The 24,949-nt window shown below is 50.8% G+C and overlaps 2 protein-coding genes across 5 annotated transcripts; both read left to right on the top strand.

Annotated features, from left to right (window-relative positions):
* The first annotated feature begins 746 nt into the window (after positions 1-746).
* HMGCL (3-hydroxy-3-methylglutaryl-CoA lyase) lies at positions 747-11,749 on the top strand. 2 transcript variants are annotated; one of them, XM_077837964.1, is made up of 9 exons: positions 747-833; positions 1,703-1,786; positions 4,362-4,469; positions 5,162-5,257; positions 6,342-6,490; positions 7,819-7,882; positions 8,336-8,524; positions 9,321-9,446; positions 10,100-11,749. In XM_077837964.1, the coding sequence occupies exons 1-9, from the start codon at positions 747-749 to the stop codon at positions 10,199-10,201; spliced, it is 1,005 nt and encodes a 334-aa protein (XP_077694090.1). In that variant the 3' UTR covers positions 10,202-11,749. The 2 variants fall into 2 exon arrangements, with proteins under 2 accessions (XP_077694090.1, XP_077694092.1); XM_077837966.1 differs by lacking the exon at positions 747-833 and adding an exon at positions 1,089-1,372.
* Positions 11,750-13,008: 1,259 nt separating this feature from the next.
* GALE (UDP-galactose-4-epimerase) lies at positions 13,009-24,944 on the top strand. Of its 3 annotated transcripts, none has more exons than XM_077837684.1 (11): positions 13,009-13,104; positions 18,549-18,698; positions 18,820-18,935; positions 19,680-19,793; positions 20,830-21,006; positions 21,636-21,749; positions 21,866-21,932; positions 22,125-22,177; positions 22,843-22,920; positions 23,185-23,299; positions 23,673-24,944. In XM_077837684.1, exons 2-11 carry the CDS (start codon positions 18,578-18,580, stop codon positions 23,726-23,728), a joined length of 1,011 nt encoding a protein of 336 aa, XP_077693810.1. In that variant the 5' UTR covers positions 13,009-13,104; positions 18,549-18,577; the 3' UTR covers positions 23,729-24,944. The 3 variants fall into 3 exon arrangements, with proteins under 3 accessions (XP_077693810.1, XP_077693808.1, XP_077693809.1); XM_077837682.1 differs by having other exon boundaries at positions 22,092-22,177; XM_077837683.1 differs by lacking the exon at positions 13,009-13,104 and having other exon boundaries at positions 18,349-18,698; positions 22,092-22,177.
* The last annotated feature ends 5 nt before the right edge of the window (positions 24,945-24,949 follow it).

Genomic DNA, 24,949 nt, shown 5'->3' with positions numbered 1-24,949 from the left:
AATTATGAAACTCTGTTCTATGAGTCTGCAATTTACTAGAGCATGGGGGAGGAAAGTGCTTATAGACACAAGTGTTGTACAGCAACCCAACAACAGTGTGCTGCAAAGCAGAAGATAGCAGACTCCATGTAAAAGTGGCTTAGAGCAATGGCTCTCAAGCTTTCCAGAGAACTGTCCCCCTTTCAGGAGTTTGATGGGGTCAGGTCCCTTCCAGTCCTCCACATCTGAGAGCCTATCACCATGATAGGTTTCAGAGTAGCAGCCCTGTTAGTCTGTATCCCCGAAAAGAACAGGAGGACTTATGGCCCCTTAGAGACTAACCAATGTATTTGAGCATAAGCTTTCCTGAGCTTCCGCTCACATGGAGCATCCGCCACATGCATCCGATGCAGTGAGCTGTAGCTCAGGAAGGCTTATGCTCAAATAAATCGGTTAGACTCTAAGGGGCCACGCGTCCTCCTGTTCGTTTTCCTTATCCCCATGATGCGCTTCAGCCGCATCTCCTGCAAGCCTCAGGGCTGAAGTCCCCGCCCCTGTGGGAAGGGGCCGCGGGGAGCTCGGTCCAGAGCCCTGGGACGCTGGCTCGGAACGGGGCCGGGGGCAGGTGCCGAGCCTGGGGCTAACTCTGCCCCGGCCGGCTCCCGAGACCCGCGAGGGCGGAGCTGACGGGCGCTGGCGAGCTTGTGGGGCTCGGGTCACGTGCTCAGCAGCTGGCGGCCGGGGGGGGAGGGAGGGAGAGAGGTCACATGACAAGGGGGCGTCTGTCACGTGAGCGTCCCAAGATGGTGGCGGCCAAGCGGGCGCTTCCGTGGTTGGCGGCCTCGCTCCGCCCGGTGAGTGACTCCCCGCTGCCCCGGGCCCTCGCCTTTACTTCAGCGAGCCCAGCGCTTAGTTGGGCCCCACCTTTCTGCTGCGCCAATAGCAACGCTGCCCTCCGGCTTCTCCGGAGAGCTCGGGGCCCGTCTACACTACGGGGGCCGTCAATCCTCCTCCCTGGAGCCCGCTGCCTCCGCGCCGGGCGTTCGCCTGGCTACCGCGCCCAGGGCAGGCGCGTGCTCGCAGCCCTGAGCGAAGGAGCTCGGCTGCCCGAAGCGTACGGTGCGGACCCGGCCTGACTCTGAACCAGTTCCAGATTAACGTCGTGGGGCTGCCCTCACGGCCTGGCCACTGGGGTCACGGAGCAGGTGTTTCGTTACGGGCGGACCGCGCTGGTCCTTTCAGCTCTCCCGGACCCCTTTAAGGAGAGACTGCTGTATGAACAGTCGGTCTACAAAGGGCCGTGCTGGCTAATTGGTTAAGTGTTGCCAGCTCTTCTGATTTCATCACGAGAGTCCTGATAGTTGGCGCTAAGCTCTGGTTCCTGGATTCACTTGTGAGTCTCTCCGCTATTCTTTAAAACAAAGCGAAACCAAAAAAAGTTTTTTGGTTTTGGGGTTGCAGAGAAAAGCCTGCAAATGTGACCCAGATTGCCCTCAAAGGCGCAGAAGGCAAATACAAAGAACACCCACGTTTATTATTTTTATTTAAAAACTCATGCTTTTGGGGATTGACTCATGATTTTTGAATGCCCTTTTCTGTGTTTCCTAGTATGCAAAACAATCATAGACACAGTTAATGTTAAAAAAAAAAAAAACATGAAAAATTGTTGCCCTGTGTGGTTTTAAAGGGTCTTTTTTTCCTGCTCTCTCTGTCTTTTGCGTAGATCAGCTCTACGGCAGCTGGCTCCCTTCCCAAACAAGTGAAAATAGTTGAAGTTGGCCCAAGAGATGGACTGCAGAATGAAAAAGTAAGGGACTCTGCTCTCTGTGCTCCGCTTATGACCGAGGGTGTTGTAATAACTTGTTGATTTAACATTTGAACATTGTGAGTCTGCTGTTTCAACACTGCCCTGCGTTATTTAATTCTCCCAGTCAGAATATATTTGTAGCTCACAATCTCCTCCCCAAAATCCTGTTACTTTTTTCTTCAACTTCCAATGCATTTATTGCCATATAAATTGCCAAATGTGTTTTGTTTATGACAGGTTTCAGAGTAGCAGCTGTGTTAGTCTGTATTTGCAAAAAGAAAAGGAGGACTTGTGGCACCTTAGAGACTAACCAATTTATTTGAGCATAAGCTTTCGTGAGCTACAGCTCACTTCATGCTCAAATTTGTTAGTCTCTAAGGTGCCACAAGTACTCCCTTTTCTTTTTGTTAATGAGTCCATTTGCCCTTGTTTCTTGAGGCATTCAGCCTAATCTAACTTCTGTTATACCTCCCCTATGTATATAATGAGAGGATGATATAATTAACTCACAGGTGAGCTTGTCTTTTATTTGTATTACAAATTATGTTGAACTAGAATTCCCTCTTGTATTCAAAACAGATTTTCATGTCTGCTGCCAGAGGGTAGTTTGCTATTACCCTGGTCCTGCAAAGAGTTAAGCACATGCATGACTTTATGCAGCTCAGTAACACCATTGAACTCAATGGGTCTGCCCATGTATGTAAACTTAGGCTTTGCTTACAACTCTGCAATATTAGGGTCTAATACCTAGTGTAATTAAATTCCTGAGAGAGAACACAAATAAAACTACTGAGGACATATGCAAGGCTGCTAAGCCCAGGGCTGTTACGTTCTATCTTAAGTCAGTTGCTTTGTTTACCTGTTTAAAAAAAAAAAATCTGTCCGCGCTGAACAGCGTTTGAAAGATAAAGCCTGTACAGTCTAGGCAGCAAGAGTGAGAGGTATGGTATAGCAAAAATTCCATTGTTAGTTTGTTGGGAAAGAGCCATGTGTTGTAGCTGATGCTGGAGAGCACCAGTTCATGGTGTGATGACATAGCTGTGATATATCCCCTATTAAGGGGGAAGTGAGACTTCTTTTCAGCAGTTCAACCAGAGTCTACTGCAGTGCACAAAATGAAGGGAGGCCCTGTATGCGTCACAACCGCACTTAATAGCGGCTGTGAACTCAGTTGTAGCTGAACTCATCGCAACTTCATTGCAGCCTAGCTAGGCAAGGGCTAAAACAGAGGTGGGCAAAGTACAGCCTGCAGGCCACATCCAGCCTGGCCCTTGAGCTCCGGGCCGGGGAGTCTAGCCCCCAGCCCCTCCCCCGCAGCCTCAGTGTGCCATGCCGCCCGCACTCTGGCCCGCTGCTCCTGCCCGGCAGCGGGGCTGGCTCCGGTGGGGCTGCGAGCTCCTGCTGCTCTGAGCAGCATGGTAAGGCGGTGGGGAGCGGGGGGGTTGGATAAGGGGCAGGGGGTACTGGGGGGGCAGTCAGGACAGGGAGCGGGGGGCTTGGATGGGTCGGGGGTTCTGGGGGGGGGTGCAGTCAGGGGATGGGGAATGGGCGTGGAAGTCTTGGGGGGACTGTCAGGGGGTGGGGGTGTGGATAGGGGTCAGGGGACAGAGCAGGGGGGTTGAATGGAGGGGGTGGTTAGGGGCGGGGGGGGTCCCAAGAGGGTGCAGTCAGGAGACAAGGAGCGGGGTGGGAGGGTTGGATGGGTCGGGGGTTCTGAGGGGAGCAGTGAGGGGGCGGATAGGGGATGGGGGCCAGGCTGTTTGGGGAGGCACAGCCTTCCCTACCCGGCCCGCCATACAGTTTCACACCCTGATGTGGCCCTTGGGCCAGAAAGTTTGCTCACCCCTGGGCCAAAGCCTGGGCCTCTTAATTTGCTCATCTTATGGTTTAGGTCCTGCCCACACAGGCCAGACCAAATTGGTCAGAACCCCTTTCAGCCACAGCTGTTAACAGCCATAAGTAAATTCAGTTGCTGTGGCTGTGCAGTCAGTGCCTTTGCTTCAGTGGGAATTAAGAGCAGTCTGCAGGATTGGCCCCTTAATTATCTGTGTGGCTGGCTTCTACTTCTGAGGGTGTTCCATGGGACCATGGCACGAGTATTCCGCTTTGGATGCGCTAGCAGCGGAGTGAAACTGACGGGGGATTGTTGAAAAATCTTCTCTAAATTCTGAACAGTACTTTGCTTAGAAACTCATAGAATAAAGACAGGTTTCAGAGTAACAGCCGTGTTAGTCTGTATTCGCAAAAAGAAAAGGAGAACTTGTGGCACCTTAGAGACTGACAGATTTATTTGGACATAAGCTGTCGTGAGCTACAGAAAGCTTATGCTCAAATAAATTCGTTAGTCGCTAAGGTGCCACAAGTACTCCTTTTCTTTTTTCATAGAATAAAGCATCACATTTTACTATTATAATAGATAACAGAACAAATCCTTTAATAAAGTTAGATCTGTATTATCACTTTTAGTTTCTTCTGAAAAAGGAGTTTTTCAACAGATGTATAATCTTTTGCTGTATTAACAAGATTTGTTTTAAACTAACTTTAATCTAGGGATGTTTCTCTTTCCTCCCTGTAGAATATTGTCCCTACACAGGTGAAAATCAGCTTAATTAATATGCTGTCTGAAACAGGACTTCCGGTCATAGAGGCTACCAGTTTTGTGTCTCCCAAATGGGTTCCTCAGGTCAGTAGCTGGGATTACTTAGGATTTTGTGTGATCAGAAAGTGGATTTCAATATGGTTGCAGAAAGTTGTTAGCCTGTTAATATTCTATTTTACACTGTTAAATATCGTCTTAAACTTTCCTCAGTCAGAAATAACCTAACATTGCTTCACTGGCCTGTTCTCTGTTATAGTTAGATCACTTATAGCATTTATTATTATTTGTGTTATGGTAGGCCCTATAAACTCCAATCAGGGATTAGGGCCTTATTATGCAGAACACTGTGATCACACATACCAAAGAGTCCTTGTCTCAAAGAGTTTGCAATCAAGTATAAGACAAGAGATGATTGGTAGAGTGAGGAAGCATAGGGTGATATTACACCAGTCATAATTGCCTCATTATTAATAGGACAGACTAGAGCTTCCCTTTGAACACCAGTGAAGAATAAGTGCAGATTCAAATGGACACACAACAAAAAGAACAAGATAGATCCTCTCCTTGAGTGGATGACTCTTAAGTGATCACTTTAAAATATCCCCAATGTTTCCAGTACAGTTTTGTTTGGCTTTTAAAGAGCCATCTCTTTAAGTCATGATTTTTTGCTAGTCCCTTGGATTCTCATTTGAGACATGGTCTTAAGAAGCTTTTTTAACTCACTGAATAAATAACCTCTTCATATATTCTAAAGTTTTTCTCCATTTGCTGGTTAGATGGCTGACCACACAGAAGTCTTGCAGGGAATTCAGAAATTTCCTGGTGTCAGCTACCCAGTACTGACCCCTAATCTTAAAGGATTTCAAGCAGCGGTAAGAGAAATGTATTGTGTTTCGGATCTGAGTTCTCTAGTGTGCATTATGCATGTCATTGTCTGGGTGGGAGCACTTCAAACAAGTGGGAGATATGTAGAAATTGTACTCTATAACATTTCCTCTGATTTTTTTTTTTCTATCAACGTGCAGCAGGCAGCTCTTGTAGTTTATCTAAAGAGGGTCTTTCCTAGTGGGGAACTTGAAACACACCACTTATAATGCAAAAATCTGTGTTCTTGATTCACGCCCTGCCGCACTTCTGGTGATCAGCAGTGGTATTTCTGTCTAAACAAACCCTTCTGTCTCTGCTTCCACTATATCCTGTGGAAGTAGCTTTAGTGCTGCATTTATGGCTTTGCAATCATTTCCATGACACACTCGGATGTCTCAAATCAAGGGTTATGTTTTTGCTGTGGGGTGAATTGAGATGAGAATCTGGTTTGTAAGGGAGAAAGCTCTTATATTAAAAACAGACAGCTTCAGAAATTGCAAAGGGTCTACAGAGCATGGCTGACAAAAAAAAAAAAAAAAGTTTTTTTTCAATGTACTCTGAACAAAATGTCTTTGGGGAAAATTCTCTCTAGGGGAAAATAAATTTTAAAATTACAAATCCTATAAAACCAATAATCTCAGTAGAATAAGGCTTTGTTCCAGTAATGATCTGTAACTGCACCTCTGGAGTAAATAGCTTTATCCCTTCAACGTATATCTTCACTGATACAGGCTGCTACGGCCACACAAATTCCTCATTCCATTGAGGTTATTGCTGATACATACTTGTTAGGCAAAATGTGAAGTGGCAGTATTATCACGTGGCTCTACCAGTAATGTGCAAGAATCCGAGCTTCACAATAAATCATGCAAGTATAACAAGAAGAATATTGACCTGTCCAGTGCAGCCGGTGGTAATACTGAGCTTAACTGCTTGGTGCTGAGTCAGTGGGAGCTGGGGCCTGTTTGTTGGGTTTGAAGTCAATGGGAGTGGAAAATGCTCAGCATCTTGCAGGATCAGACCTTTTACAAGTGCTTTATTAGCAACAGAAATGAGTCCTTCTGTTCTTTCTCATCTCCCTGTTGGAAGGTGGCAGCAGGGGCCAAAGAGGTGTCTATCTTTGGAGCAGCTTCTGAACTCTTCACTAAGAAGAACATTAACTGTTCCATAGAGGAGAGTTTGCAGAGGTTCAGTGAAGTGATGCATGCAGCAGGAGCAGCCAGTGTTCCAGTCAGAGGGTAAGAGAGCCCAGTGCTAGATCAAACCAGTTTGTTAACCTGTGCTAATGATGTCAAACCATAGAGGAAAAGTCAGACTACTGGGGCATGGGCCAGAAGTATTCAAGGCTAATATGGTTGGGGAGGTGATGACCACTTAACTGTACTGGTTTGAAGCCATTCTTGTACCCGCAAAAACAGTGCAGCCTGGGACCTCTCTCCCATCCCATTTGCTGCTTATGACCCACCTTAAATTCCCAGGAGCAGAGGAGGGGGATTTACTCCAATCTCTTTTTATGCTGATTTTATTTACTTTGCTTCCTGGTCTGCATGACTTTGGAAACAAAAGAATCCTAATCCCTTTTCATTGACCAGATACCATTATTGAGTCATTTTCCTCTCTTCTACAATGGTCAAACTGTGCTGAGGCCACTTGTAAGAGTAACTTGTCCTGAACCGAGCTCCTGGCTAGGAGTACAGCATATGACTAGGTCTCTCAAATTCGGTTCTCTCAGTGCTGTGGGTTACATGTGAATAGGTCTCAAATAATAGAATCTTCATGTCCCTGTGGAAAGCAGATTTCACCACTTTTAAGCTTCAGTTTTCTTAATGTTTTAATGATATCTTGGGCTCTGTCAAAACAGTGGTTCTCAACCAGGGGAATGCGTACCCCTGGGGGTACGCAAAGGTCTTCCGGGGGTACATCAATTCATCTAGATATTTGCCTAGTTTTACACCAGGCTACATAAAAAGCATTAGCGAAGTCAGTACAAACTAAAATTTCATACAATGACTTGTTTATAATGCTCTATATACTATACGCTGAAATGTAAGTACAATATTTATATTCCAATTGATTTATTTTATAATTATATGATAAAAATGAGTCAGCAATTTTTCAGTAAGAGTGTCCTGTGACACTTTTTTGTATTTTTCTGTCTGATTTTGTAACCAAGTCCAGTTTTAAGTGAGGTGAAATATGGGGGTACACAAGACAAATCAGAGTCCTGAAAGGGATACAGCAGTCTGAAACGGTTGAGAGCCACTGTAACAAAGGATCCAGAATTACATTAATTCATTTTCGCACAAATACTCCCTGCATCGTGGTGTGAAGTATTAAATGGTTAGCAGGGTGCCTGACACCAGTAATGGCTGTCTGTTTCTTTGTGCAGAGGGAATTATTACAGAGGCTGTGAGCCTTTGTCCACTGAATTCCACACTTAGGCTTTTGGAAAACTAAAAGAAATTTCTCATTATTTAGAATGCTGCATGTACTGACTGACTTAGCCTGTATTCTATTCCCCCAACACCCCCAAATTCCCCCTGCTAATCTCAGGCTATATCTGCAGGTATGTTTCTTGTGTTCTTGGTTGTCCCTATGAAGGAAAGATTGCCCCAGCTAAAGTTGCAGAGGTGAGTACACCATAAATGTAGCCAGAGGCTATCTAATCCTCGGTGCAATCCTAATGCTTGGGACAAGAATCGGGTGCCCTGAGCTGCTTGGAGGTTTGCTTTTTGCATGAGACAGAATAGGGTGCTGTTTGCTTGTGGAGATGCACCGGGAAATTTAATGACCACATCTCCCACCAAGAATTAGGGGTGTTCTTCCAATTGCCAGCTCAGCGAGGAAATGAGTGCTGAGACAGATTTAATTGGAAGTGGTATTCGTCACTTCTTGTCCTCTACTGTGCGTATCTAGTGTTTCTGGGTGCAGTCTGATGCTTGTCCTGTTCCACCCCAGAGGTGGCTGCATTTTCAGGGCAGGTGAAACGATCCCTCTCTATAGCTTGTGTCTCAATATGTGAAGTGCTTTGGGATCCTAATAGCAAATCTGTTTTCTCATTAAGTGTGTCATTTTTGGGGCAGGTGTCCAAGAAGATGTACTCAATGGGGTGCTACGAGATTTCTCTGGGTGACACCATCGGTGTTGGGACCCCTGGGAGCATGAAGGAAATGCTCTCTGCAGTCATGAAAGAGGTACCCGTTGGGGCCCTTGCTGTTCACTGCCATGATACCTATGGGCAGGCTCTCGCCAACACCTTAGTAGCACTTCAGGTAAGTGTTCCTTTGCTTCAGTGGACAATATCTGAGTTTTGTCTCCCCTCATGTGCTGAGGGTCTCTCACTCTCCCCTTTCCTGTGTGTGCGCACGTGTAGGTATATATGCAAACCAAGAAAATCATGGTGGGTGTGAGTGAAAACTGTCACAAGTCCCCTAGCTGGTCCTTGGTTTGGTTCAGGTACATCAACACTTGGGGTTCTTCACCCAGTGGTATCCGAGTAATGGATTCTGCTGGGTTCCATATGGGCTGCAGTAACTAGACTCAACATTCTTTGCAGTGAGCAGTATCTGAAACAAGCACTTTCGTACATTTGCATGCTCTGCTCACGAATTACAAAGGTCTGTCAAACTGCTGTAGTGAGGGAAGTGTTAATAGCACTTTATGGCCCTGAGAATGAGTTAATAGAAGATCAGGCGTATGTGCAAACTAGTATAGGACATTTCCATCGGAACATCACGGATATGGGCTGGTCTCGTATCTTGTGACACATGAGAGTAAAACAAGAGCGTGCTGGGTGCTTCACCTATCTGGGCTGCATTAGGGACTGGACTTGAACGATTCTCAGGACTGTCAGTTGCCTGGATTTGGCACAGCTCTCCCCTACCCAGCCAGGAATGAAGGACTGACCAGGACACTGTCCAAAATGCCTGTTCAGTTCTTTATTAAATCTCTTCCCCAAGCCAGAGGATGCTTGTTCCTTTGACCCAAACGTGGGCGGTGTTGCTCTGATTTACAGTACGATGGGACCAGAGCTGCAGACAGTTTTACAGACGCCTGTTTTGTATTCAGATGGGTGTGAGTGTGGTCGATTCCTCAGTTGCTGGTCTCGGAGGCTGCCCGTACGCACAAGGAGCCTCAGGAAATGTAGCTACAGAAGACTTGGTGTACATGCTACATGGCCTGGGGATTCATACCGTAAGTACAGTGGGCTCACTGTTGTCATGGCACTGCCTGCTCACACTGCTCTCCATCGGGGCTCGAAACGTGGCTTTGAAACTTGACCTACAGACTCACTGACTGGCAGACGTAGCTTCCCTGTACTCGGGTGGCTGCCACCCAAATACAGTGAGGCTTTGTCTGGCTGAAGGAGCCCTTGTTGTCTGTCACGGCAAGGATAAGGGAGTGAATTGGAATCAGTGAGTCTGGACTTGAGGGCGTTAAAGCAAACAGCCAGAAAACCTAGCCCACACGGACCAGTAATAAGTAACGAACTTCCTACACGTCACCTTTCTATGAGTGCACAGGGGAAAGAATATGGGCACAGCTGATCATTGTTCCAGCTTCAAAGGTCATTGTGTCCCCTCTTCCCCCCAGCCCCACTCCCTCTGGATTTAGCCTCACTCCTTTATGGTGCCTTTGACCTTGAGTTTCTCCCTTCCCCCACTCCTTCCCCGAGTGCACACTAAGGAATGTGTGACTTTAAATGCACTAGTGACCAGTTACCAAGAGTCTTACCAGAACAGCATACCATTTTCCAAAGCTGCCCACCAGTCTGGAATGTGATGGCATAATTGTGCAGCCCACCCAGCAGGTGCATGTACAAACTGTTGTATCTCTGTCTCGTAAAGGGAGTGGATCTACAGAAGCTGATGGAGGCAGGTGTGTTTATCTGCAAAGCACTGAACAGAAGAACCAGTTCCAAAGTGGTTCAGGCTTCCTGCAAACTGTGACACGGATCAGTTTCTCCTCCGACAAGTCAGCAAAGAAAGCCTCGGTGCAGATCTGGAGCCCTGCCAAGTTTACATTTGCTGCCTGGGTTGTGCTTAAATATTCCCTTTTGCGCTCTGGACTTGGTGAATGGGAGATTATATATAGTAAAATCTACAAAGAAATGAAATAAACAAGAATGCTATAGCAGACCTAGATGAACATGTTACACCTCTTTAAAGAGAGAGGGGAGCTGGCCTCTGACAGTGCCGTCATGAAATGGACAAACTTGTATCTGAGGGAAGAGTAATGGACACAACCGTTGCTTTTACACAGAGAACAGAAGGCAGTAGGCACCTCGGAAACTTCTTTGAGCTTTCTTGATGGGTTTTTTGTTTGAGGTTAACATGGAGCTCAGAAGAGCATCCACTCAGGTTAATTACCACCTCCAGGGGATTGTCATCATAGGACTAACACTACAGTGCACCCAGTTAGAGCACTTTCCTTGGGTCAGACTGGTTTTAGCTTCTCAGAACTGCATGGAGCAATCCTCTCCTTGCAACACGAGCAAACAGATTGAAAACACAAGGAAGCACCTTTATTCTATAGATCGGAGTGAATATCAAGGATGTAGCTCCAGCTTTGGATCTTAGCTCTTAGTATTCAGTAGTGGAGGATGGTATGGGTCAAAAGATGCTTTTCAGATAATTGTCAGTTGTGTTAGGGAAAGATACAGATTTTATCATCTGAAATATTAGAGTAGCAAAAATCTGGTGTAATTAAACGGGGGAAAGAACAACTTAGTATTAAGTCTGTGACAGGAAATCCTATCAAGATAACTACTGTGTGAGCAGCATGCGAATGGGAGAGTGTAGAAGAAGTGCCTTATGGTTACAGGACTGCAGAGAAAATCTAGACCAGGGGTTCTCAAACTTCATTGCACTGTGACACCTTCTGTCAATAAAAATTACTGCATGACCCCAGGATGGGGGACCAAAGCCTGAGCCTGCCCGAGCCCCGCTGCCCCAGATGGTGGGGCCAAAGCCTGAGCCCCACCACCCCGGGTGGCAGGGGCCAAAGCCCTCAGGGCTTCAGCTTCGGTCCTGGATGGTGGGGTTTGGCTTTAGCCCTGGGCCCCAGTAAGTCTAAGGCATCCCTGGTGACCTCATTAAAATGGGGTCGCGACCCACAGTTTGAAAAAAACTGATCTAGACCAACAGGGCAAGAAGAAATTAAACAGAACTAGTATAATTTCTGTACTTTGCTTGAATTTCTCATGTCAGCTGGAATTGTCAGCCATTCAGTTTCTATGGAACTCTTTTTATCACTGAACAAATTATTAAATGCTTTTTCATAAAAGTATGGATAATTAAAAAGAGCCTGAGCCAATTACTAACTAATACGCAAAACTTGTATTGATGGCAGGTAGGCATCTGTTTCATGGCTAACCTCTCTATTACGTACGTTCCACGGGGATGATCTTTACGGCACCAACATCCTTTTTGCAAAACACTGGCATCATAAATGTTTATGTAACATCAGTAAATTATAAATAAATAAATTAAAAATGACCGCGTTCAGTGCCTGTTAGTATCCAGCTGACGTGCTGGTAACACCAGGTTAGTTTTAAAAATGCATTTAATGGTTACAGCATTGGTAATAATGACATGGTTGTTCCTGCCCCGTAGTGGGGTTCTGTTTTAACAGCTTTTCTCTATCAATCTGTCTCATGGACACTGCATTCTAGGCGTACCACCTGGCTTTGTTAACCCCTAGGGATGGGACGGTTTTCGTAACAGTACTGTGTCAGTTACAGCATCAACCCCTTGGCCTGGAATGCCACTAGATGGCAGCATTTGGCGAGTCACAGCAGTAGTTACTCTCGCTCTAGCAATGGAGTTAATGTTGGAATTGAGCAAACTCCAAGGCTGGAGAGTGGAAATAAAATCACTCTTAAACCTCTCTGCAGCTCCATGGAAATACAAAATCTCTTGTGACCCAGCAGAGGGGTTAGGGAAAAACCTAGCTGGGGCTCTTTGCTCAGGCCAGGCTGATTTGTGGTGTAGAGATTTGGAGGGCACGCTCTGGCAGTGGGAGTGGTTGAGGTTGCTCTTTGCCTTGCTCTCCTGTGACTAGTGGCTCAGCTGTCGAGCTGCCAACCCTCTAGGACTGTCCTGGAGTCTCCTGGAATTGCATGATCTTTTAACTAAAGATCGTCATGTGATGAAATCCCCAGGAATACTCCAACCAAAAACTAAAAAAAACACAAGTCCTTGTGGCACCTTAGAGACTAACAAATTTATTTGGGCATAAGCTTTCATGGGCTAGAACCCCCTTCATCAGATGTATGCAGTAGAAGATACAGGAGCAGGGCTAAATACATGAAAGGATGTGGTTTGCTTTTCCAGGTGTTAGGTCAGTCGAAGGAGATAAATCACTTAGCAGCAGTGCTGAGTATGCAGGGCCCAGCTGCCTCCCCATTGCAAAGGGGAGGCTGCAAAACTCCCGAGGCCAAGTCCTGGGGGCAGGACAATGGCCTGACCCCAGTTCTGAGTGCAGTACTGCAGGCTACCACCCCCTTCGGAGGAAGGAATGGTTTCATCCAATTTCCCCTTCTTGTCTCCCCCCCCCCCCCGTAATAGCTAGGGTGGTTTGGTCGAAGCCCTTTCTCGCCCTCCACAGGTAGCGATGGTCTGAACCAATCTGTAGCTCCCTTCCCCGTGTCCCTCCGCGCCCCGGGCCAAGTGGTTTGATCCAGAGCTCCGCGTTTGGCTCGTTTTGGCCATGTCGCGCGCCCGTACCGTGGGGGCGGGAGTGACACGTTCCCATGGGGAAGCGGCTGCGTGTCCCTGAGGCCCGGGGCGGGGCGTCTTATCTTAAAGGGGCCGCGCCCCAGCGAGAGCCGGGAAGAGCCCAGAGGGCTGCGGTGAGTGACCCTGCCGGGGACGGGAGGGGCGAGGGCTCAGCCCGGGGGCCTCGCCAAATGGGGGGTGCCGCCTAGTGCGGGGGTCGATGGGGGGCATCCTGGGGGAGGGGATCCTGGCTAGCGTAGGGGGTAATGGGGGGTGCTGGCTAGTGGGTGGGGGTCAGGATCCTGGCTAGCATAGGGGGTAATGGGGAGGGTGCTGGCTTGTGGGTGGGGGGCAGGATCCTGGCTAGCGTAGGGGGCAATGGGGGGGTGCTGGCTAGTGGGTGGGGGTCAGGATCCTGGCTAGCGTAGGGGGCAGTGGGGGGGGGGTCAGGATCCTGGCTAGCGTAGGGGGCAGTGTGGGGGGGTGCTGGCTAGTGGGTGGGGGTCAGGATCCTGGCTAGCGTAGGGGGCAGTGGGGGGGGGGGGTGCTGGCTAGTGGGTGGGGGTCAGGATCCTGGCTTGCGTAGGGGGCAGTGGGGGGGGGTCAGGATCCTGGCTAGCATAGGGGGTAATGGGGAGGGTGCTGGCTTGTGGGTGGGGGGCAGGGATCCTGGCTAGTCGGTGTGGGAGTCGGTTAGTGCAGGGGTCGGTGGGGGGAGGCTGCCCCAGTAGAGTCGGGCCCCTCCCGGAGCACTGACACCCCTGGTGAGAGAAGTGGGCTCTTGGGGTGAATTCGAACCCTGCCCCTCCGCATCCACCGCTGCTACCAGGGCATGGGGGGCGCGGGGCCATCTGAGCAAGGGGTCCGGTGCTGCCCACGCTGCCTCCCCGAGGCACAGCGAGAGGGGCTGAGCCCTGGGAACACTGGCTGCAGCCAGGCCCTTTCCAGGGAGGCTCCGCTCAGGGGTCCCCTCCCAAAGCACAGACCCATCGCAAAGGCCATTCGCGCCTCCTACCCGCTGTTCCAGGCCAGCAAGGGGCTCAAGGTGTGGCTGTCACTGACCTTCCCATATCGCCTCCCGGAAGGCAGGCTCCGGTCCCTCTAATCAGCCGGCACAGTCCTACTGCCTGACCACGTGGCCCCATTCACCCCCCTGCTGGACAGGGAGCCTGTTGGTCCTGCTAGGCAAATTAGTTTTGTTCTGTCCCGAAACAGGGATTTAGGCAGCGGTAGCATTTGCCATCCCCGGGTCGGAGGGGTCAGTAGGTTCCAGCTCAGTCTCCCAGCACAGCTTAGAGGGTGATCGCCTCCCGCAGAGGGAACAGGCTGAAAACCTGCTTTGGACCCTAACTGAGCTTTTGTGGGTGGTTGAGGTGGCAGGGTGGGCATGCCTGGCTGGGTGCGAAATACAGCCAAATAATAATAGGGTTGTTAGAACCCCCAGGCGGGTCTGGGGCCTATAATGGAGTTAGACCCACAGAGTAAACAGGACCAGCTGGCACAGGATACACCCATGAGGGAGCAAAGGGCCCTGTTGTAGCTTTGCTGAGGGAGGTTTAGTGGAATGTGTAGGAACTCGGGCAGTCTGGAAAATGACTTGTCGGTAGCCAGGTATAAATGAGAGCTCTTCATACAGCAAGAAGATAATTGAATTGTGTGGCAGGGAGAGAAGGGTTCTGTTCAGGCAGGTGGGAGAGAAAAACAGAACAGGAGCACACTGAAATAATCCTTTGCCCTGTTCTAAGCACAGAGTTCTTTACAAACGTTAACAAAGCTTCAGAACACCCCAGGAGGTAGGTACCCTTATCCCATTTTACACATGGCGAAACAGAAGAACAGAGAAGTTAGGTCACCTGTCTAATTCCCACAGAGAGTCAGTGGCAGGGCTAGGAATCCCTATTCCTGGGCCCCATATTCAAGTTAAGTTATGTAATCAGAGGATTTGGTTTGGAGGTTTTTTTTTTCTTCCCCTTAATTCATTATATAGCAACATAAGCAAAAGAATGTCCTCTCCATGCAGCTGACTGCAGACGGTTCAGGTTTCCCTGTAACTCTTTTACCCATTTCCTCTTTCCTGGAGAGGTTTGCTGAAGGTGGAGAAAGTACACATGGCAGGTGGAGATTTGCATTTGTCATGTGCTGTGTGCTGTACCCCCTTCCTCCCAGCAGCTGCGCCCACTGAAAGCGGATGCTGAGCTCACGTTTCAGACCTTTCCTGTAAAACGACTTAGAAAAAGAAATGAAATCAGTCTCCTACGTGACGTGTCAGCCTGAAGGTTCCAGTCCTTGTTTTGAACCAGCCCAGCATGCAGATGTGATGCCTTAGGCTTAAGTGAGTCAATAAGCAAGAGTTTTGTACAGTAGCTGGTAGCTCAGGATTTCACTAGCTGCTTGGTTCCAGCTCATAGTCTGTGATGGAGGCTGGTGCCTGGATTTACATTAGGGATATTTAAACACCCAGATGCATAGAGCAAAGGGAATGGCTTTGGGGGCTAGCCATCCCTCTCACTGGATAACGTACGAGCCTCCCATCAAGGGACTGTACAACCTAATAAAGCAAGGGATGCTAGTAATCCCGTAATTGGTGCAAAATCCATGCCAGTGGTGGTGGTATGTGTGCTTAGGTGTGTGAGGAGCCTTAATCTGGATAGTTAAATGCTGTCTGAAAAGGAGGGAGAATGGGAACTGCCTTGGAAGGGAGAGCTGATAGCAGGGACTCAAGCTGTGTTGCAGAGCCGGAATTGCCAGGTGCCAGTGAGTGCTTTACACACACCTGAGTCAGGGGCAGGCCCTGCGGCTACATACCTCCATTAGGGGCCTCAGGCGATAGCTGATTGGACTGTGCTGCTAGGCCCCGGGAGGGGAAGACCAGGCCAGACCTCGAGGTATTTCCTGGCTTTAGCCCATGCAGCCTCCTTTTACTATCAGAGTCTGTATGTGGGGCCTCCCGCTGTCCAGCCCCGAAGAAAGTGGATCTGTTTGTTAACAGAGTCCATTGAAGAAGGAGCCCCTTGCATCACTTCCTGCTCAGGCCTTTCCCGCTCCCTTGAGAGCAGCAGGACAGAAGCCTCCTTGAGCAGGAGGAATGAATCAGGTAGGCGGTGCCAGTTTGGCATCAGGGCATTTACAACTAAACTGTGGGCACTTCCGAGCGGCCTGTGTGTGAGGCAAGGCTGGAGTGTGTTTCCTGCTGGCTGGCTGTTTGAGACCGCACAGACAAGCAGCTAATGTTTGTTCTTGGGTAAAAGAGGGTGGATCTCCCCATAGACTTAGTCATTCCCGCCAGGTCAGAGACCTTCCCAGCTCCAGCTGTCTGGAGCCTCTTTTCCTGCGGGGACCTGGTGGAGGGCATACAAAGGACTCAGACTCCTTTCCCCAATGTGGAAGGTAACCTTTGACTCCTAAGTGAGACCGCTTGAATAAGCTACACCCTGAAGAGTGGGGGAGAACAGCTTCGCTGGCAGCCCCTCTGCAGAACCTACTCTCCCCACTTCAGAGAGAAGAAGTGATTTGACTCTGCTGCCTCCTTCCTCGAGATCCCCTGCTGGCTGCTCAAGGAAAGAGCCTCTTCCCTCAGCTGGCCAAGGACCCTCAGCTGGGTCCCTGCTCCTCTTGTAAGGCAGGGCTCTCTCTGCAGTGAAATGAGCCAGGGCTTGTTTGTTTCTTTGGCTAGATACAGAGCAGGTGGTTTGCTGTAGTTCCATAGTCCCTACCTTTTCCATTCTGGATGGGGCTAACCTGGGTGTAGATTTATGCTGCTTTTCTCCCCCGACCTGGGGCTGGAGTCTCTCAGGGCCAATCCTGCATTTGTGGCAGGGTAGGGCATCTGGATGTCTACCCGTGCTTTGCTGTCTGGTTCACTTGCATGGCAAAGAGAGCTTTATTTTTCGGAGCTCATCTGGTCTGGCTCAAGCTCTAATCCTCCCTTGGCGACGCCCTTGTTGGCTGCTGTGGGACTGGTTGTGATGTCAAGCAGGTGACTAACCTCAGAATGAGTTCATGTTCATGCGAGGCAGCATGTGCTAGTGGTCTGAGCACAGGATGGGGGAGCTAGGAGCTCCTGAGCTCTAATCCCAGACCGATACTGACACATCATGTGATCTTGGGGAAGTCTCTGCCCGTTTCCCCATCTGCAAAAAATGGAAATAAATCCTTCTTCGCAGGGGTAATTATGAGCGTTTGCTAAGTGCTTTGGAGGCCTTGACATCTCATAAACCCTCTCCCTCAGGAAAACTCCACGCAGGTGGAATTGCTCCCAGGAGGAGTGTTTTTCAGATTTCCATGAGGTTCTCACATGTGCTTAGTAAATGTCTATCTAACTGGTCCTGAATGTTCTGCTCAGTTCTGGTGACCCCCCGCCTTCCCACAGAGGCCACAGCAGAAATCAGAAGGGGCCCAGAGGTGGGCGATGGGAATGATCAGGTCATGGAAAGAGAACCTAACACAGGGGTCTGCAAGCTGATTTTCAGCGGCACTCTGCTGCCAGCCAGGATCCCGGCCACTGGCCCCGCTCAGCCCGCTGCCAGCCTGCTGCTGGGTCTGGGGTTCCGTCTGCTGGCCCCTGCCAGCCGGGGTCCTGGCCGCCGGCCCTGCTCAGCCCGCTGCTGGCCTGCTGGGTCTGGGGTTCCGTCTGCCGGCCCCTGCCAGCCGGGGTCCTGGCTGCCAGCCCCGCTCAGCCCACTGCTGGACTGCTGGGTCTGGGGTTCCATCTGCAGGTCCCTGGCAGCTGGGGTCCCAGCCACCGGCCCTGCTCAGCCCGCTGCCCGCCTGCTGCTGGTCTGGGGTTCCGTCTGCTGGCCCCTGCCAGCCAGGGTCCCGGCTGCCCGCCCTGCTCAGCCCGCAGCCGGCCTGCTGCTGGTCTGGGGTTCCGTCGGGGGGGGTCCTGTAAATGTAAAACTTATTACTGGCATGTGAAACCTTAAATTAATGAAGACTTAGCACACCACTTCTCAAAGGTTGCCGACCCCTGGCCTAAAGATTAGGAGTGTTTAGTTTTGAGAGAGGGGGGAAAACTAAAGGGGACATTATAGAAGAATATAAATCAAAGAATGGGCAAGAGAAAGTAGACCAGGTGCTCCTATTTACCCTTCCTCATAGTATGAGAACAAGAGGGCCATCAGTTACATTGTGAGGCAACACAATTAAACCTGAATCCATTTGTACATGATGTGAAATTAGCCTGTGGGACTCCTTGCCACTAGGTATCAATGATGCCAAAATCTTAGTAGGGTTCAAAAAAGAACAAGCTGTTCCTTGGATGACCATTCCAGGGGACTGGAGATAAACCCTCACAATTCAGGGCATAAGACAAGCACGAAGGGCCAGATTTTTAGAGGTATTTAGATGCCTAACTGCCTGGGTTAGCGAGTTACCCTCTGGACAGGTCACACTCTTCAGTGATCTAGAATTGGTCATTGTCAGAGGTGGGATCCTGGCTAGATGGACCCATAGGTTGGAACTACTAAGGCAATTCCTTTGCTCCCTCTGTCTAATCATTTCTAAGGTTCCTGTCACTGCAGTGTCCGGCCCCCAAGATTGCCCGTTTCATGCCATTCTCTCCATTTGTCATCCCACTCAGTGGGTTTTCCCGTCCCATCTCAGGCGAGGATGGCAGAGAAGATCCTTGTGACGGGTGGAGCTGGGTACATCGGCAGCCACTGCGTGCTGGAGCTGGTGGAAGCCGGCTATATCCCTGTGGTGATCGATAACTTCCACAATGCCATCCGAGGTAATGCCATCCCTGGCTCTGTCCTGTCATCCTGTGGCCTCTGGTGACCCTCAGTCCCACTTGAGTGCCCATGGTCAAGGCCTGATCTCTCCTGGCGTTACAGAATAACCTGTCTCCCCAGGGGGAGATGCTCTTCCCGAAAGCCTACAGCGTGTGCAGGAGATTGTGGGCAAGAAGATTCTTTTTCAGGAGCTGGATATCCTTGACGAGGCAGCTCTGCGGGATCTCTTTCAGAAGGTGAGCACACTGCTGGGGAAGGGGGGATATGCATTTCCTGCTGCGCAAGGTGCTGTGCTGATGGGGAAGCTGTTTGGAACAGGTGCCGAGGGCGCAGGATGGTATTTCTAGACCGGAGCAGCGAGACAAGCAATTGCATGGAACACAGGGAGGCTTTAGGGCTGGTCAGAAAATTCTTTTTTTTATTTCCCCTCATGGAAAATTTCAGCATTTTTGGCAATAAATCAAAAACTTGAAAAATTCCTGCCAGAAGCAGGATGCAAACCAAAAATATGGCTTTGAGACTGTTACAGCAGGGCTTCCTGGTAGTTTGGATGCCTCATGTCCCTGTTCTCTATGGGCTGGAGGCATACACCTCTCTTGACACACAATAGTCTCCCTTCTTGCTGGCTTGCCATAGTGCACCATGGGAGATGTAGTCTGGCTGGGGAACATGGGCCATAGAGAAGAATGGGAGCATGAGGCCCCTGAACTACAACTCCCAGGAGCCACTATGGTGGTATTTCCAAATCAAAATTTGGAGGTTTTCAGGTGTTGGGGTTCTTTCGACCAGAAGTCGAATTTTTCTGTGGAAAGCAGACACTTTTTGTAGAGACATTTTGTTTAGTCAAAAACCCAATTTTCTGTCAAAAAACAGTTTTGACAGAAAATTTCCAACCAGCCCTAGGGGCTTTTTGCTGGTGTCATTAACCCAAAGTTCTTTCCCAGCCGTCGCTGACACTTGCCCTCTTTGTTTCCTTGCAGCACCATTTTTCAGCTGTGATGCACTTTGCGGGGCTGAAGGCCGTTGGGGAGTCTGTTCAGAAACCGCTGGACTATTACAAGGTGAACCTCACAGGGACCATTCGACTGCTGGAGGTAAGTAGAGCTCTTGAGGCAGGGCACTGGAGTACCCAGAACAGCCCCAGTGCAAAGGGCTCAAAGGCATAAGAGGCTGGGGATGCAGACAGACCCCTGTGGGGAGATCCCAGGGAGCTGTGTGTGTGCTCCACTTAGTGATCATGGGGAGTGAAGATCCAGGGAGTAAGCCCAGCTCTGGGGGTAACCCTGTGCCCTCTATTACTTAGAGTTCCAGGCAAGTAGGGGCTCATGCAGGCTGACACCCCCTTGTTGTAATTCTGTATGTGGGTAGGTATCAGCTGCATACAGGAGAGCAGAGGAGAAAGCCTGGAGGGTAATTAGTGTGAGAGAGGGGGAGGGATGGAAAAACCCTTCTTTCTGCCTGGGAAGAACCCTCAGGATCTCTTCCCCCAGTTCTCGGTCAAATTAGTATGCTTCTTTAGACTGTGACCTTGGCCTGCTGTAGTCAGCGGTGCTGAGAAGGTGGTTTCTCAGGAAAGCCTAAGCACTGCCGAGGTGCAGTGAGTCAGTAGATGGCTCTTCCGAGTCAGAACTGACCCCAGCATGGCACTAGGGGGCGCTGTGCCATGGATGTGATGCAAAACCAAGGTTCTGGTTGAGCGAGATTATTAATGGTCCCCAGCATCAATAACGGTTGGTAAGAGTCAGGGTGTTAGTCCCAGTTTAACCCAAGTTACATTTTGAAGTTCTGTTCTGCCTCCCTAAATTCCCCCAGTTGTTTCAGTTGGCAGCAGCATTCCTGACTTCCTGTCCAAAATCATTTACTCCGTGTTGGTGGGCGCTGTTAAAGAGCTGCTGAGTTTCACCCCAGAGGTGGCTGCATTTCAGTGGTAGGTGGTCTAGTACCCAGATGGGTTGGCTATACATCAGTTTGTTTCATTCCCTTTATAAAGGGCTCTTTGCACACGTGCGCTGTTGTTAGTGGGCAGTTCAATACTCGCTAGCATGGACTTAGAGCTACCCGTTGCCGAGCACACGGGAGAGGCTCTCCCTGTGGCTCGACACTGGACGGGTACCTGCTTTCCCCTCTCAGACAATGAAAGCACACGGGGTGAGAGACATTGTGTTCAGCAGCTCGGCCACGGTGTACGGAGACCCTGCCTACCTCCCGCTGGATGAGAACCACCCGGCTGGGGGCTGCACCAACCCCTATGGCAAATCCAAGTACTTCATTGAGGAGATGATACAAGACCTGTGCAAGGCTGAGAAGGTAAGAAGCACCCACTCAGCCCTGTGCACACCCTTGAATCGGGGAGACTGGGAACCCAGTAGGTTGGGCTTCCCCTCAGCTGGGATCTAAGTCTGAAGTGTCTCCCCAGCACTCATGGCCCCCCTCCATGCACAGATCTCCTCTAGCCCCTGGGGAAGGGGATCAGCCACTCCTGCAGCACTGCTGAAAGCCTCCGAAGCCCCAGCTCTGCTCATGCAGAGGAGTTAAGGGACACACACATACTGGCCCCCTAATGTGGAACCCACGAGGATTGGGATCTGGGGAGTGTAGAGGCCAAGGCCTTTGCTGTTTCTGTAGGGAGCAAACTGCATGAGGGGTTAATTCTCCATTGAGTGACCCATTCCCAGCGATCGGTTTCCCCAGGGGACTAGGAAATCTGGGCCTTCTGTTTCCCACCAGAACTCTCTCAAGGCTTGGGATATGGATGGGAGATGGGTAGACGAACGAGGCAATGTTCACACATCTGTGTTCATATTCCAGGGGTCCTTTGAACAGTGGGTGGGGGGAATGGCAGGATGCTGCATGAGCCATGAGAATCCTAGCGGCTTCCTGGGGCCCTGTTTGCACTTCCTAGGCAGAGTTTCTGAGTGGCACTGTCTCTCTCCCAGGACTGGAATGCCATTCTCCTCCGCTATTTCAATCCCATCGGAGCCCATGAGTCAGGAAGAATCGGAGAAGATCCCCAGGGAATCCCCAACAATCTGATGCCCTACGTTGCTCAGGTATGAGCAGACTTGCAGACTGTCTTTAGCTAGCGCTCTGTGTATGAGCCCCTGTACGGGTTCCCTTTGTGATTTATGCGAGCAGACTGAACTCACAAGCCTGTTCCCTTGTGCAGGTGGCAGTGGGGCGCCGGGAGTACCTGAGCGTCTTTGGGGACGATTATAAGACAGCTGACGGAACAGGTGGGCTGGCCAGTGTTTCTGGCTTATCTTAAATCCTGTTAGGTTGGATGGTGTCTGTTAAATCGGGCTCCCTGTGGCCCAGGATGACTGAGCTGCCTGGTGCATTCCCGGCAGCTCCATAACTGATCTGGTTTTCATTATTCTCCTGTTTCCTGGCAGGTGTCAGGGATTATATTCATGTTGTGGATCTAGCCAAAGGCCACATCGCTGCTCTGAAGAAACTGAAAGAAAATTGTGGCTGCAAGGTAGGAAATGGCTCTAATCCAGGTGTTGGGGATTAGCAGACATTAACGTGAGCTCAGCTGAACCAGCTCCTTCGGCCTGAGCCCCCATTCCAAAGTAGGGGCTGTCGCCCAAGGGGAATTATATACACCCCTAGCATTGTGTGATTATAAAGGCATTTTGACCTGCTCCCTCTCGTGGGCAATAATGAGTAAGGCACCTTATCTGTGTGTTAAAAGAGTCTATAGTCTGTTAGTGCCAGGGGTGGGGTTGGACAGGGCCCAGCTTTCACATGTGGCCCCTGAATTTGGGAGCCCACCTGGAGCCAGCTGGGCCCCAGAGTTCGGACAGGCAAGCGCCCACAGCCTCGGTTAGCTGCAGCTGTTCATCAGAAATCAGGCCCCATTAGGGTGACCAGATGTCCCGATTTTTTTGGGACAGTCCCGATTTTGGGGACTTTTTCTTATATAGTCTCCTACTACGCCCCTCACCCCCTGTCCTGATTTTTCACACTTGCTGTCCGGTCGCCCTAGCCCCCACTGTCTCAAGCTGAGCTCCCAGAAGTCAAGGGCAATTTGAGGGTGGGGCCTGGTGCTGTAGTGAAACTGGAGGGCTGGGCTGCTGTGGTTGGGTGGAGCCCAGGCCCTGAGCAAGGCCAGAGCCAGCAAGTTTCCTGTCCTACTTGCAGATCTACAACCTGGGCACAGGCTGCGGTTACTCCGTCCTGCAAATGATCAAAGCCATGGAGAAAGCATCAGGAAGAGAGGTACGGTGCTAACCCGAGGCCTTACCCAGCCCCCTGGCCCTGCCTGAGCAGCGCTTTCAAGGCTGTTCTCTAGCTCTTTCCAGAGCATCTTTGTCCCCCTTACGCTGGTAAAGCAGCAGCCAGGGCAGCTGTCCCTGCTTCCAGCCTGTGGCAGGTTGTTAGCTACATGGGACTGTGCTGCAGTCGGGGTCCCCCCCCCACCCAGCCCCTCATGCGGTGAAGTTCCAGGACGGTCGTCCCCGTGACGTGTTGCTTTCCTTTCAGATAAAGTACAAGATCACTGCGCGGCGGGAGGGGGACATCGCCGCCTGCTACGCTGACCCTGCCCTGGCCAAGCAGGAGCTGGGCTGGAAAGCTGCCTTCGGGCTAGACAAGATGTGTAAGTGCAACCCCCCTGGGCTTGCTCTGACCTCCCCTCACTCTGTCTGGGCCTCCTCTGGCCCCTCCCAGTGACCCCTGTGGGGACGGGGGCGTGCAGGGCATCATTCAGTCTTATGCCCATTTATCCCCACCCCCCTTTAGCTCTTGCCAAAGCTTCTTCCTTGTCCCGGTCCCTGAGCTGCTGCTCGGGGGAGGCTGGATGAGAGGCTCCAGGGCTTGGCGCGAAGGGTCCCTGACACACCTGCAGGAACTAGAGGGTTTGGCTCAAGCCTGTTGCATTGAGCCCGGAGTTACAGTGCAGCCCTCTCCCCCGCTGGCTTAGTCCAGCCTCAGCAGGTGCCGCAGCCTGAGTTTCTCTCCCTCTCTCGCAGGTGAAGATTTGTGGCGGTGGCAGGTGCAGAATCCCACAGGCTTCAGCAACAACTAGAGCGTCGGCCCCGGGGAGCAGCCAGGCTGGGGCCGGCCTGCCAGAGCCTCAGCCCCCAGGGAGCTGCACTTGCTTTCTCTGCGGGGGTGGGCCGGCCTGAGTCGTACCGGGCCAGTGAAACTTTCCCACCTTTTAACCAGGAGCTGACTTTTCTCATGGCACGGGGCCGTCAAGAAACAGTCTGGGCCCTGGCCTGGCCTCGGGGAGGGGGAAGCCCCCGGCTCTGCAGCAGCAGAGGGCTGAGCAGACCCCATCCACACGTAGGTGCTGGGCTGCATTTAGCAGAACTTTAGCACAGTTTAAAACATCGCAGCACGATTGAGTGGAGTCCCTCCGAGCAGGAACAGAGCCCACCAAGCCGTGCTGGGCTCCAGCGCCAAGGGGCTTACTCCCTCACTGCCCTGAACGCAGAGATGGTCACTGAGCAAGGGCCCTTCCCTCTTGCCTACCTCACAAGGACAGGACACCACACGCACTCTGCTGCTTCCCAGGGGCCAGGCCATGTCTTCAGCATTTTCGTATGTACGAGCCCATCCTGCCCCTGTGGTCCTATTTCCCATGTGTGGGAACATCTTCCCCACTCCTGGGGGGCGGGGGGAGGTTGTCTTCCACCTTCGGGGCTTGTGCACTGCCTTTTCCCTTCCCCCTGAAGCAGTTTGCTCCCTGCCTCAGTTCCCTCACCCTTGCCTGGAGGGGCCCAAAGGAGATTTTTATTGTGGCTGTTGGACTCAGGAGCCAGGGCCTGGTGCTTACGAGTCTGTTGGGGCAAACTGTGCCGAGCTAGCTCTGTGGCGTTCAACGGCCGGGCGCGGCTTAGTCCATAACTCTTGTGGGACAGAGTGTGTACATGACGGGAAAGTCGCATTCCCAGCCCTTTGTGTCTGTAGACGTTTACAAGCTCGCTCAGCAAGTGGCTGTGGCAGCTACTCGCTTACAATCGGACTCACCGAAGCCTGCCTGGGGCAACGGTTTGTTTTCCTAGCTCCTGAAGATCTTATTTATTACAGAGAACGCTGCGAGCGATCCCGGGACATGGGCCAGTCTGTTCCGCTTGCACTTCCTACAGCTCATAACTGATGCTACCGAAGGCTGGGGTGAGATTTTGACTTGCCTCAGGGGCCAGCGCGATTCAAACTAGTTCCCACCGTAGAGAGGAGGTGGCACAGAGCCGCTGGGCCCCTGTATCTCGTTGCATTAAAGAGACCAGCTCAACATCTTGGA

The sequence above is a fragment of the Eretmochelys imbricata genome, chromosome 19 (assembly GCF_965152235.1).
Source record: "Eretmochelys imbricata isolate rEreImb1 chromosome 19, rEreImb1.hap1, whole genome shotgun sequence".
Taxonomy (NCBI): Eukaryota; Metazoa; Chordata; order Testudines; family Cheloniidae; genus Eretmochelys; species Eretmochelys imbricata.
The sequence above is the reverse complement of the archived record's forward strand: the minus strand, read 5'-3'. Positions and strand labels throughout refer to the sequence as shown.